This window comes from Neofelis nebulosa, chromosome 17 (assembly GCF_028018385.1).
Source record: "Neofelis nebulosa isolate mNeoNeb1 chromosome 17, mNeoNeb1.pri, whole genome shotgun sequence".
Lineage (NCBI taxonomy): Eukaryota > Metazoa > Chordata > Mammalia > Carnivora > Felidae > Neofelis > Neofelis nebulosa.
Window position 1 is genome coordinate 9108157 of NC_080798.1, and position 14336 is coordinate 9122492.

Sequence of the window (14336 nt, forward strand, 5' to 3'; positions counted from 1 at the left end):
AGGTCACAGAGTCTATGCTAGGCAAACCAAGGATCTGCCCACAGGTGTCTGCTCCAAAAACTTGTGAGAAATGTGGTCCTGACTCTGCCTTCCTCCCCTTCCCCACATCCTTCTACCAAATTTACTCACTAGTGACCCCTTTGATGGGTGGGCTTGCTCCAGCTCCCACCAAACCACCATTGCTAAGATTTCTGTGGGAACCATGCCTTTATTTATTCGGGGCATGCATCAGCATTTGTCTTGGGGGAAGGTGACCCCAATGGCCTTCCTCGCTTCCTCAAGGATGTCAGCCAGGAGTTCACTTTCCGCCAGGGGAATCACAGGACTTTCCTTCAGGCCTGGGGGAGAGTACGGTTAGGGACCCCTCCTATGCACGCCTCAAAGATCGAAAGAACTACCATCCCAGAATCCCATGAGGCACAAAAGCAATACATGGGTTGTACAGATGGGTGCCCCCAGGGGATCCTGGGAGTTGTAGTTCCAGACCGCTATTGAGAGTGGCCAAGGGGTGAGGAGTGGCCCACTCCCCTACCAGGCTTGCCTCTCTCCGCCCTGCCACCCCCTCACCCCTCCTCCACATCCTTACCCTTTCGTAGGCACTCCCGGACATGCTTGGCCTCATAAGTCATGCCCACTCCATGTGTAAAGTTGAACTCCTTGCCTGGGGCTGGGGGCAGCGCAAACTCCTTATGCTCTCCCTTCACCACCAGCTCTGTTGGGCACCAGCAGGGGCTGAGGATCTGGGGACAGATAAGAGGTGGCTGCCTGGGGGGGCTCCAGCCTAATGATGCTTAGGGGCCTCCCTCTCACACCTGGCGGCTAGAGGTTGGTTACCCTCCAACCTCAGGAGGGCCTGCCCCCCTACCCCCTCACTGGGGGATTTGTTCAACAGCATGACTGTCCCACTAGAAGCCTGTCTGTTCGTCTCCCCCGGGGCAAACCCCTCTCTCACCTGATGCTTAGGCCCAGGGAAGACAGCTTATCTGTGTGTGAATCCCCTTTTCCAGGAGGAGACTGAGATAATCCAGCACCTTCTTATCTCCTAGGTGACTTGAGTTTTTGGCCCCAGAGCCCTGGGAAGCCTCCATTATTTCCATACCCAAGTCTAGGCCAAACTGGAAATAGAGATGTGGCCAGGGCAAGGTCCAAATTTTGCAGTTCAAGTCTGGGGCAAGGCCCAAACTCTTCTAAGAACAGGATTTCTTTCTAGCGACAGGGCCCCACGAAGCCCAATGAAGCCGCTCTTTGGTCAGGCGCAGATCCTGTCCTGGAAGCAATCCCAAAGGCCACAGCTGCCCTCTAAGCACGATCGATAACGGTTTCTCCTCAGGCCTAAGGGTTTCTGACAGACTAAGTTCACGGTCAGGAAGGAGCCCGGAGAGCCAAACCCATCCCAAAGCCTGGTGGTCAGGGATGGATTCCTCAGCAGTGCTGGGGGAAAAGGCCGATTCGGCCCACAGCCAGCTCCAGCAACCAGAGCGGGCCCACTCCTGTTGCCAGGGGCCACGGTTCCCGGTTCCCAGTTCCCAGCACTTGGGACCAGTCCCACTGGCTTGGCCAGTCCCGCCTCACCTGGGCCATGCCCTTGGTACCGCTCACAGAGTTCACATTGGAGAGCTCAGCAGTGATGCTGCAGGTAAAGCTGCCGTGGACCCCTCCTGGGTACTGGAGGAGCACAGTGACGGTGTCGTCCACACCTGCGGAAGGCACAGCACGGGAGAAGGCCTGGCCTCAGAGCCTGCCTAGGGCGCCCTGGGCAAGAGGTCTCATCTCTAACGCAGCCGCGAAAAAGCACCAGGCGAAGTGACAGAAGCCGGACATAGAAGTTGGCCTGCTGTCGGGCTCCACTTGTGTGAAGTGTGCAGGATTGGGCGGACCCCGAGACAGGGAGGAGATTAGTGCCCGCTTAGGGCTCAGGGCCATGGGAGGACTGGCTGTGGGGATAGGTTTTTGGGTGTTTTTTTTTTGTGTTTGTTTGGAGTGATGAGAATATTCTAAAATGGATCCTGTTAACTACACAACTCTGTGGATATACTAACGCCATGGAATTCTACATTTGGAATGGATAAATTATACGGTGTGCGAATTCTATCTCAGGAAAGCTGTTACCAAAATAAAAGAAAAAGAGAGGGACGGAGACTTAATGTATCAGAGCCTCAACATCATCCTCTGCAAATACCCGTTGTATAGGTTTGGGAGAATCCGTTTCTGCGGCTCTAAAATGGGGATAATTGGGGCGCGTGGGGGGCTCAGTTGGTTGAGCGTGGGACTTCGGCTCAGGTCATGACGTCACAGTTCGTGGGCTCAAGCCCCACATAGGGCTTTGCACTGACAGCGTGGAGTCTGCTTTGGATTCTGACTCTCTCTTTCTCTGCCCCTCCCCCACCAATGTGCGTGCGCGCTCTCTCTCTCTCAAAAATAAACACTTAAAAATATTTAAAAATAGGGGCGCCTGGGTGGCGCAGTCGGTTAAGCGTCCGACTTCAGCCAGGTCACGATCTCGCGGTCCGTGAGTTCGAGCCCCGCGTCAGGCTCTGGGCTGATGGCTCGGAGCCTGGAGCCTGTTTCCGATTCTGCGTCTCCCTCTCTCTCTGCCCCTCCCCCGTTCATGCTCTGTCTCTCTCTGTCCCAAAAATAAATAAAAAACGTTGAAAAAAATTTTTTTTTAAATAAAACGGGGATAATTGAAACTGTCTCATCCAAGTTATTACAGGTATTACATTAAATGACGTAAAATGCACAAAGCACTTAGAATGCTATTTAGATTACAGTAAGTGCTACATAAGCATTAGTTGAAAATTAAATACAGCTTGTGGAGTAGCAGCCTGGTTCGGGAACACATCACGCACGCCATAGATGAAAGAACCTACTGACCTAATTCTCTTTGGTTCCAGATAAGCCCAAGTCCTTATGCTGGATCGACTCTGTGAGCCTGGATAAGTCGCTGTCCCTGTCTGCAACTCAAGTGTCCTCATCTGTAAAATGGGGGCAACTATAATATATCTAGCTCAGGGGGATCATCCTTATAATAACCCTAATGTGGAAGACGCACTTGATAAATGGAATCTGTTATTTATTTATTTATAAATTCTGTAAGAAAATTTTTTTAGTGTTTATATTTGAGAGAGAGAGAGAGAGAGAGAGAGAGATAGTGCTCGAGCAGGGGAGGGGCAGAGAGAGAGACAGAGGCAGAATCCGAAGCAGGCTCCAGGCTCTGAGCTGTCAGCACAGAGCCTGATGCGGGGCTCAAACTCATGAGCCATGAGATCATGACCTGAGCTGAAGTCGGACACTTCACCAACGGGGCCACCCAAGCACCCTTATTTTTAAATTATTGTGTTTAACTTTATTTATTTATTTTGAGAGAGACAGAGAGCCTGAGCAGGGGAGGGGTGGAGAGAAAGGGAGAGAGAGAATCCCAAGCAGCTTCACACTGTCAGCACAGAGCCCCACATGGGGTTTGAACGCGCGAACCGTGAGATCATGACCCGAGCCAAAACCAAGAGTTGGACGCTTAACTGACTGAGCCACCCAGGCGCCCTGATAAATAGAACCTGTTTTTAGAGCTACTATTTAGTCTAAAAGTTGGCCAGATACTAGCCTGAGAAGGTTTTCTAGAGTGTGACCTTCACCCATATATATTTTCCTGGCCAGTCATTGCCTCCTGGGGTACTGTATGCAAAGATGGCCACAGAATTCCTCTCCTTACCCTGTGAGGGCCCCTCTACAGTAGGACTTTGTAGCTCCTTCCATCAGGAGGTATAGTCTATTGGCTCACCTCTGAAATCAGGTGACGTTAGGCCATGGAACAGTAGCAAACAAGGGACAAAACGAAAGTTTGAAAAATGCTTGCACGCTGCGCCCTGCCTTCTGTTTGTTGCACCGACAGCGTGCACGAGGCCAAACCAGCTAGCTGAAAAGACTTCGTTAATGAACTCTTTATGACAACCCTAGTATTATCTTCCTTCCTCCCTTCCTTCCTTCTCCACTCCCAACACGAGTCTCAAGCTCAAGACCTCGAGATCAAGAGTTGCATGCTTTGCCGACTGAGCCAGCCGGGCGCCCCTACGACCACCCTATTGTCGACATTTGACCAGTAACCAGGACTCAGAGCCGTTGAGTCCCTCGGCTAAGATCACACAGCAATTCCCAGTGCAGAGCCTGCCCACACTCTCAACTCTGATCCTCTTTGACGTCAGGAAGAAAGTTCCTCCAGCTGTCTAACCTGATTTTCATGGGCTAGGAGACTTATTCCCGGCTCAGGGCTCCCAGCGAGAGAGGATGACTCTTACCACCATTGTATAGTCCGGGATAGACGGTACCTGTTTCATGGCGCCTTCCCATGGCTACAATCTTCTCTGGCTTCTGCCCACCAAAGACCATACAGATGAACTGGATACAGTAGATGCCGATGTCCAGTAGGCCACCGCCAGCCTGGGCCCAGTCTACAGCCCGGTTGATGTGGGTGAGGTCCTTCCCAAATTCTGCCCGAGCCACCCGGAGTTCCCCCAGAGTTCCCTGAGACAGAGTGGACCTCAGAGCTTCGGTAGCAGGAAAGAAGCGGGTCCAGATGGCCTGCACACCACAGAGGGAGAGAGCAAGACCATTGAAAAGAAAGGAAGGGCGTCAGGACCCAGGAATTAACCAACCAGTTCCTCTCCCTTCTGCAGCCCAATCTTGAGGGGGTCCCCGCTCCTCCCCACTATCCAAACAAGACCCCTCCCCCTTCCTTGCACAACCCATCAGTCCCCAAGTTGTGCCCCTAACTCTCCCTGGCTCCACCTCGCCTCTCCATTCCCATAGGAGCAGCTCTAGCCTTATCTTTTCTCATCTGCACCATTACTCCAGTCCCCCAATGTTATAGACTCAACTGTGCCCCTCACCCAATTCATGTTGAGGTCCTAACCCCCCAGGGCCTCCCAAGGTGGATGTATCCGGAGACCAGGTTTTAAAGAAGTAATTAAGTTGGAATGAGGTCATCACGGTGGGCCCTAATCCAACAGGAAGAGGTTAGGACGGCGACACACATGGGGAAGGCCACACTTAGACACAAGGAGAAGATGGCCATCGACGAGCCAAGGAGAGAGGCTTCAGGAAAAACCAACCGTGCTGATATCTTCTAGCCCCTAACTTCTTCTAGACTTCTAGCCTCCAGAAGTAGGAGGAAATACATCTCTGTTGTTTAAGCCACCCAGTCTGTGGTAGTACATTGTAATGGCAAACTGATAACACAGTCCCCCCCCCCCCCCCCCCCCCGGTTCGGACCACACCCGACCTGGCCCCAGAGAGGCATCTTTCCTTCTCCTAGAGTTGCCCCTGTCCCACCCCTGCCCATGGCTCCCCAATGCCTAATATCAATTCCCATTTACAGAGTATGTATTAGGGGCAAGACACATACTTTGCATAATGATTCCTCCCAATCTCCCTGCCAGGTAGCTATCATATGTCCCTTTTATAGCCGAGAAAACTGAGGCCCGGTTGGGTCAAATTACTTGCCCAAGATCACAGAGCTAGGAACTGGTGAGAAGTCTAGAGTCCTCTGACTCCAAAGTCTGTCCAAGGTCAAGTTCACACTAAATAGGTGAAACCTACCCATTCTTGTCCTCTTTAAGTCTTAACTCTGCTTTTCCTCTCTGGCCCATTTCCCTGTGCAATTTACTTTTCCTTTAAGGCTCAGGTCAGCCCCTACCTGCACGAAACTTCCTTGACTATCCCCTACACTGGGCTGGTGCCCCCGTGCTGTGTCAACCGCCCGGTGCTGTATCCACGAAAGTCTGTGCAACTGGGCATTGGGAGAGCCCACTTCTGTGACCATAGCAGATCTGCAGCTCGTGGAAATCTGAGCCTGTATCTCACACCTAATGAACCCCGGCTCCTAGGGTTGGATCTGAAATGTATCAGGTGCTAATAAAAATGAGGAAGCAATAAATTCAGAATCTTAGCACTGTCCAGGCACAGTGAACCAGAAGCACTGAGTAACCCTATCAAATCTTGACTATTTCTGAGGCATAGGGAACTTCGCAGACTAGGAGCAATACTGGGGACAGGGCAGCTAGATAGAACCTGGGGAAGTAAGAGGCAGCCGTTACTACTACTGGCAGAACCTACAGCAAGGTAGCATTTAAGAACCAGGAGACTCCTTAACATGAAAATAGCTTCTGGAGATCATTTGGCGGCCATCTTAACTGCTGGCGCTATCCATTGCCATTTGGCAGCCATCTTAATTACTGGCATTCTGCAAGCTGTCAAATGGCCCCGGTAAGTAGCCGTGTCTGATAAGGGCGAAAACAAAGGCAGTTTGACCTTGAGAGTTGGTGGGTGTGCCATCGGCCTTCTGACCACTATCCTTGGAAATCCACCGAAAGTAAGCCCACTGCTATTCTGTGCCATTTTCACGGCTGGCATCTCTCTTTGAAAAGCGGAGCAAAGATCTTTCAGGTTGCCATGTTTGCTAACGGCCAAAAGCAATGGCTCTCACTCCTCATAGCTGTTGCTAGTAGGTTTCATGGCATCACTCAGCCACGTCCGGGAAAACACCCCAACCCCAGTGCACTTTGTGGACAACTTAATTCTTGACAAACCCTGCCTTTGTGTTCTTCCAAAAACGTCCACTGGCGTTTAGTAATGGCGACAAGCGCTACATTGGAGGCTGGGAGGTCGCACCCTCACCTCCATAAGGAAGAGACCTCGGGACCGGGCTTCGGCAACCATTTCTCGAACTTCCGCAGCGTTCACGCCCATGGGCTTCTCACACAGGACGGCCTTGCCCGCTGCCAGGCATAGTAACACCGCGGCCTTGTGCTGGGGATGCTGAGTGCCAATGTAGGCCACCTCTAGTTGGAAGGGAGAAGGTCAAGAGATCAGAAGCCCTGCCCACCCCGGACTTCCGGGACCCGCCCCCAACGTAGTGCTCCCGCCCCCAACATCCTAAGACCTTGGGCGAAGTTCTATGCCAAGAGGTAGATACCATTATTTTGCCCGTTTTACAGATGAGGAAACTGAGAAGGGCAAGCAGGAGAGGACAATGCCAGCTGAGGCAGCTTAACTCCGGTCAGGCTGCTGTGCAACTACACCGTCTTGCCTTTCCATCCAGGCCATTCCAGAACACAGCAGCCCTGGCCCGAGCTTACTTAAAGCCTGAGAGGGCTCTCTTAGAAACTCAAGCCCCTCCTGGACTGGTCCCTAAATGCAATTTCATACCAGACCGCTAATCCCAGACCAAGCCCCTTCTTACAGTTCTGCCTGCCAGCCCCAGATCCTTCCAGAAGCACACAAGGATTGGCGCATCCCGCAGAGCCTTGCTTATCCTACGGAGCAGCCTAGCTAGAGGCAGCGCCGCGGGGGCCTCGGAGGCCCTTGTCACTCACCCACATTCGGGTCTTTGGCCAGCTCCTCATAGGACCCATAGGCCTTGGGGATGTCATGTTTCCGCGCAAATTCCTTCGCCCGGCTCAGGTCGCGGGCTGCTACCGCCACCACCTGGAGGGGCGCTAGGGTCAGACTAGAGGGACTGGGGAAGGCGCAGGCGCGGGGCAGGTGGCTGGGAGAGAGGTGATGGAGAAGGCCCCGGGTAAGAAAAACTATATCCCCCAGGGCGGAGGCGGGGAGGTACGGTCCTGGGGAAGGAGGTGAGGGGGGCTGGACACGGGTCCTGGGAAAGAGAGATCTGGGACAAGCGATTATTTGACCCCGTAGTGCCTAAATTTCTTCTCTTCACAGTAGCTCAGAACAAAACCCTCCCAAACTTGACGAAACTCCAGTTTCGGACAGAAGTGGAGAAAAGAGTAGGGAACCCTAACTCCCTCCTCCCTCAGACCCAGGAGCCCCGGCTCCCCGGCCTGCTCTTCCACAGGATTCCGGAGGGAGTGTGGACCTGGTGCTCGGAGCGAGGCAGCGTCCGCAGCGCCGTCGTGAAGTCGCTGGAGATAAGGCCGACTGACACGATGCCCCAGCGCAGCGCCATCGCAAAAATGCTGAGTCCCTAAGTCCAGCCGCCTCTTGTTGCAAATTGAAAGCCTGACACCCCGCCCACAGGGGGGGCGTGGTCATTTCTCCTCCCCCATTGCCCCTACGCCACTTCTCATTGGCCACTAGGCCTGCGCGCCCCTCCAGTCCCAATGCAAAGGAGGAGGTCTTTTAAATGTAGCATCCCCATTGGAAGAGCGCACCGTTGGCTCCGCCTTGCAGGGGGTGGGATCAGAAATGCTTCATACCTTGCAGAGGGCGACTTCTCACCACCTGACATAACGGGAGGTGCTTTTTTTCTTTTTGCTTGTGTAAACTCTATACCAGATATAGGGCCCAGGGATCAAGAGTCTCATGATCTATGGACTGGGACAGCCAAGCGCCCCAAGAAGGGCTTTTTTTCTTGTCAACCTTCCACCCTTAGGGGCTGTCCCTATTCCTCCCTCTCCCAACTGTTTTGCTCAGAAAGCTGCCCGCCCTTAGAAATTGTTCAGAGGGAGGGACAAGATAGTAATAGAAAAGATAAGAACCACTAATGTTTCTAACCCCCAGCTCCACGCTTTACTTTCGTCATTTAAAAAAAAAAAAGTTTATTTATTTAGAGAGAGATAGGGTAAGCGAGCTGGGTAGGAGCAGAAAGGGAGAGAGAGAATCCCAAGCAGGCTCCACGCTGTCAGTGCAGAGCCGGAAGCAGGTTTGGATTTCACAAAGTCGGAAATCAAGACCTGAGCCCAAATCAAGAATCAGATGCTCAACCGACTGAGCCACCCAGGTGCCCCTTACTTCATTTCTAATTTCTCACCACAGGTCTGCAAACTACGTTCTACTGCTCCCTGTTTACAGAGGGAGAAGCAGCCCCAGAGAGCCATGGGATATGAGGGCTTGCAAATTGGCTGCTTCCAAAGATCATAGCTTATTTTTGAGAGAGAGAGAGAACGCATGGGAGAGGGGCAGAGAGAAAGAGAACCCGAAGTGAGCTCCAAGCTGACAGCAGAGAGCCCAATGTGGGGCTCGAACTCACGAACCGCAAGATCATGACCTGAGCCAAAATTGGACGCCCAACCAACTGAGCCACCCAGGCGCCCCAAGACTATAGTTTTAGAAACCAGGCTATACTGCTTCTTGGGAACCCTGGAGCCAGGCTGATGGGTTCCCAGCGCCTTCTTGCCACTGCCTGACCGTATTGCTTTGTACAATTGCTTTCCCTCTTGGAGCCTCAATGGCATCTATCTGCTGCAAACTGTAGTAAATTATATTCTTCAAGTCAATTGGCAGAGACTGGCCAACTTTACCCACAGCAAATCCGTCCACTTCTCTTGCCTTGTCGACATTCAATTAAGATCTGACTTCCACAGGCTCAGAGGTTCCAAGTACACACAAACTGCTGAATAAAAATATTAATGGATCGCACTGAGTACGCGAGATCACTGCTGTGATGAAAAAGAAAAAAAATACGGGGAAGATGGTCTTTGAGACTTTAGTCCACCAGCTCCCCAGGTTGCCTGCTTCCTGAATAAAAAACTTCCCTTTCCCACCATCACTTGTGTATCGAGTATTGGTTTTGCAGCAGCGAGCGGCCGAACCTGAGTTTGGAACCTATTCTCTATCTGGTAACAATGGTGAGAGAGAACAGACCAGCGGTGTCAAGGGGTTAAAGTTTGGGGAAGCGTGCTGTTAGTAGCGGGTAACAGGAGGGAGTGTCCCTTGTAGGGATGAAACATTTCTGTATCCTGATTGTGGCAATGGATACTGGAATGTTCACATTTGATAAAGTTTCATAGAACTGTATACCAGACATTTTTAAAGTGCATGTAAACCCAAAGAAATGCTGGAAAAATCCAAATCAGATCTGTACCTGATTAAACAATGTAGCCATGTCAATTTCCGGCTTCCACAATGCACTGTATTTACCTAAGATATCATCCACATGGGGGGGTTTGAGGGGCAAGCTAGGTGTCGGGTCCGAAGGGACTCTCTGTACTATTTCTGTAAGTTCTTAAACAGTTTCAGAATAAGATGTTATGACTTAAAATTGTTGGCAGTGAGTTCGTGTGCCCAGAGGAATCATTTTTGCGATACCTGGCCAAGAAAAAAATAAGGGTATCTTCATGGTCCAGTGATCTCTGTTGTGGGTGGAAGATACATACCCGTGAGAAACTGTCAAATTTGCGCTTGAGATGTAAGCACGTTTACTGCAACATCGAGTGTGACAGCTCAAAATTGGGAACGGCCATCAGTAGAAAAACGTATGACTAAATGGTGGGAAATTTAACAACAGAAAGAAATCTCATCGCAAGAAATCTCAAGAACTTAAACGTCACTGAAAAAAAAAAAAAATCAAGGGACATCACAGAGATATAGCACATGCACTAAACCGTGTCGGCTGTGTTTAACTTAATTCATAATTGAGTTTGGACAAATCACTGACCTGGGACGGGAACCTGGTGCTCAGCAGGTCAGGCACCTTCTATTCCTGGGAGGCAGGCCATGAGTGTTAAGCACATGACTGCATTTCTGGGACCCAGAGTGAGAGCCAGGAGATTAACAAAGGGCGTAAGACAAAGTGAAATTTAAAGCAGAGCATTAGGGGCGCCTGGGTGGCGCAGTCGGTTAAGCGTCCGACTTCAGCCAGGTCACGATCTCGCGGTCTGTGAGTTCGAGCCCCGCGTCAGGCTCTGGGCTGATGGCTCGGAGCTTGGAGCCTGTTTCCAATTCTGTGTGTCTCCCTCTCTCTCTGCCCCTTCCCCGTTCATGCTCTGTCTCTCTCTGTCCCAAAAATAAATAAAAACCGTTGAAAAAAAAAATTAAAAAAAAAAAAAGCAGAGCATTAAAATAAATAAACAAGTAAATAAATAAACAGACAAATGAAATAGAGGCAGAGCATCAGTGAATAAAAAGAAGTTCATTCTCTCTCCCTTTTTTAAAGTTTATTTCTTTATTTTGAGGGAGAGAGAGTGGGAGGAACAGAGAGAGAGAGAGAGAGAGAGAGAGAGAGAGAATCCTAAGCAGGCTCTCCACTGTCAGAGCAGAACCCAATGCTGGGCTCGATCTCATGAACCATGAGATCACTACCTAAGCTGAAACCAAGAGTAGGAGGCTTGACCTACTGAGCCGTCCTGGCACCACGAGCCCATTCTCTTGATGTCTGCTGACAAGGGCTGCTTGGCTGGGCTCAGGCTGCCACACTGTGGGGGCTGTAATCTTAGAAAGACACCCACCTCCTAGCGCTCTTACTCTCTTTATAGAGTCAAGAGAAACGGTGGTGTTGGAAGTGTGGCAAATGCAGGCCGAGCTTGGGCACCAGCACCTTCCAGGACTTGCTGGAAACATCACGTACAGACCTTGGAGGAAGTTGAAGTCGTGACCCTGTCCCAGTCAGCTCATAGCCAGGAGTTCCAGAGAGAGCCTCCAGGATCATTCCACAGACAGTCCTCCCGACAGAACACAAATATTTGTTGAGCATCTAATTTGTTCTGGGTCCTGAGGACACATCAGAAATGAGACAGACTCTCTCGGTCTTCACTCAGCTATCAGTCCGGTGGAATTGATGTTATGGGGAACAGCATGACCAAGAGCTCTAAGGTGGAAAAGAGCCGGTTGTGTTCCAAGAACTGAAAATGGGCCAGCGTGGCTGAAGAAAAAAGACGGTGGGCAAGTGGGATGGAAAACAGGACTAGGGACGCAGGCAGGGGCGGAGTCACGAAGGGCTTGGAGAGGACACGAGAGGGCTTTCAGCAGGAGCAGGGGCAAAGATCTAATGCGGGCAGCTTTCTTGTTTCAGCACGTACCACTGGCCCGACTCCCATATTCATTCAGCAAACATTTTTTTTACTTTTGACCTGGCCCTGTGCTGGTTGCTGGTTGATGGTGGGTACCCGGGGATGAGCCTCACTCCACTTGCTGCTGCCCTCTAGTCCGGGGAAAGAGACACAACCTGTGCTGGGCACAGTAACGCCCACCCCCTAAGGCCCCCGCACAAAGATGTTCACGCTCTGATCACCAGAACTTGTGAATAGCGTGACCTTAGGTGGTAAAAGAGATTTGGCAGATGTGACTGTTAAGGCTCTGGGGATGGGGAGATTATCCCGGATTTTGTGGTGGGCTCACTGTAATCACAAAGGTCCTGGCAGGGAACTCAATCAGAGAAGATGTGACAACAAAAGAGAGTAAGGGATTTGATGGGGCACCTGGGTGGCTGGGGGCGGGGGGCGGGGGAGTCGGTGTTAAGGGTCCGACTTTCGATGTCTGTTGAGGTCATGATCTCACGGTTTGTGAGGCTGCTTGGGATGCTGTTTCCCTCTCTCTCTGCCCTTCCCCCGCTCATGATCTCTCTCTCTCTCTCTCTCTCTCCCTCTCTCTCTCTCTCTCAAATATAAATAAATATTTTTAAAATCTTTGAAAAAGCTGTGCTGCTGGCTTTGAAGCTGGAGGAAGCGGCCATCAGCCAAGGAGTGCAGGCGCCTCTAGAAGCTGGAAAAACAAGGAAACAGATTCTCCCCTAGAACTTCCAGAAGGAATGTAGCCCGGCAGACATCTTGATCTTAACTAAGGAAGGCGCGTTTTATACTTCTGACCTCCAGAACTGCAAGATGATACATTCCTGCTTTAAGCCATGAAGTTTGTGTTACTTTGTTGTAGCGGCAATAGGAAACTAACACACAGCTCCAGACCTTGTAATGAATACACAATCCTGGACACCTGCCATATCATATGGTGGCAACACCAGGCGGTGGGGGGAGTGGGGCTACCCTTAGCTCAACCTGGGGACCAGGGAAGGCTGGGCAGATTGATGCCCAAACTGATTTTTAATTTTTTTATTATTGTTTTTTAACGTTTTATTTTGTATTTGAGAGAAAGACGGAGACAGAGACAGAGAGCGAGCAGGGGAGGGGGCAGAGAGACCCCCCAGACCCTCAGAACCTGAAGCAGGCTCCAGGCTCCACTCTGTTAGCACCTCGCCTGGTGCAGAGCTCGAACTCACGAGCCGTGAGATCATGACCTGAGCTGAAGTCAGACACTTAATCAACCGAGCCACCCAGGCGTCCCCCAAACTGATTTTTTTTTTTTTTTTGAAGTAGTATTCATGCCCAGCATGGAGAGCCCAACACCGGGCTTGAACCCATGACCCTGAGATCAAGAGACGCTTAACTGACTGAGCCACCCGGGTGTCCCTGCATTTTGAAAGATTTTGGTGGAGGTTTAGAAGGAATAGAAGGAGAGATGGCATTCCAGAGGAAACAACTCTTTCCAGCAAGAGAAAGCTGGATCATTCAGAAGTGAGAGCCTGGGGGCGCCTGGCTGGCACATTAGGTAGAGCCCGCGACGACTCTTGGGGTCAGTGAGCTGAAGCTCTTTTATAAGCAGAGCTTACTTAAAAAAATAAAGTAAGTGAGAGTCTGGAACCCAGGATGGGAGTGGGTAAAATGAGTGAAACATAAACCTGGAGGGGTCAACTGGGCCATTTGGGAAGGGTCAGGAGCTCGCCCGGCAGGCGATGGAGTGTGAAGGTGAGAGCAAAGGAGGTGAGGAATAGGGTCTCACTTAAGTGTTAAAAAAAAAAACACCGATGAAATCAAAGGTCACACAGAAACTGTCAACCACATAACAGACGGGTGGACAGCATGCCAGGCAGAGAGCAGAGCATTTATTCATTAACTCATTTATTTAAAAAAATTTTTTAATATTTATTTTATTTATTTATTTATTTTTGAGAGAGAGAGAGAGAGAGAGAGAGAGAGAGAGAGACAGAGCGTGAGCAGGGGAGGGGCAGAGAGAGAGGGAGTCACGGAATCCGAGGCAGGCTCCAGGCTCCGAGCTGTCAGCCCAGAGCCCAACATGGGGCTCAAACCCATGAACCGTGAGATCATGACCTGAGCCAAAGTCAGACGCTTAACGGACTGAGCCACCCAGGCGCCCCTATTCATGAACTCATTTAAAAAAAAAATTTTTTTTTAAAGTGATCTCTGTGCCCAACATGGGGCTTGAACTCACGATCCTGAGATCAAGAGCTCCATGCTCTGATTGAGCCAGCCAGACACCCTCATTAACTCACTTATTCACCAGTTTTTGTTTTTTTTTTAAGCACAGATTCAGTGCCGAAAAGAACTTAACATGATACTTCAGAACATGAACTTTGGATCCAGCCTGCCAGCGTTCCAATCCCAGCCCTGCCACTGACCAGCCTGTGGGATCCCAGGCAAGCCACTTGGCTTTCTCTTATTTGCTTCATCTGTAGAATCGGGTTGATGAGGGTAATTACCTCGCAGGGTTTTTATGAAGAGGAAATGAACTGCTATTTATAACGGAGGCTCCCGGGGGTCTCCGATGGTTAAGCGTCTGACTCTTGGTTTTGGCTCAGGTCATGATCTCAC

At 50.7% G+C, this 14336-nt stretch overlaps 1 protein-coding gene across 1 annotated transcript; it reads right to left on the reverse strand.

Annotated features, from left to right (window-relative positions):
- Window positions 1–188: 188 nt before the first annotated feature.
- Window positions 189–8015, reverse strand: DHDH (dihydrodiol dehydrogenase). Its single transcript, XM_058707275.1, has 7 exons — window positions 7874–8015; window positions 7368–7479; window positions 6670–6833; window positions 4323–4575; window positions 1573–1697; window positions 587–740; window positions 189–338 (listed from the first exon to the last, which is right to left on the reverse strand). Exons 1-7 carry the CDS (start codon window positions 7961–7963, stop codon window positions 229–231), a joined length of 1008 nt encoding a protein of 335 aa, XP_058563258.1. The 5' UTR covers window positions 7964–8015; the 3' UTR covers window positions 189–228.
- Window positions 8016–14336: the final 6321 nt, after the last annotated feature.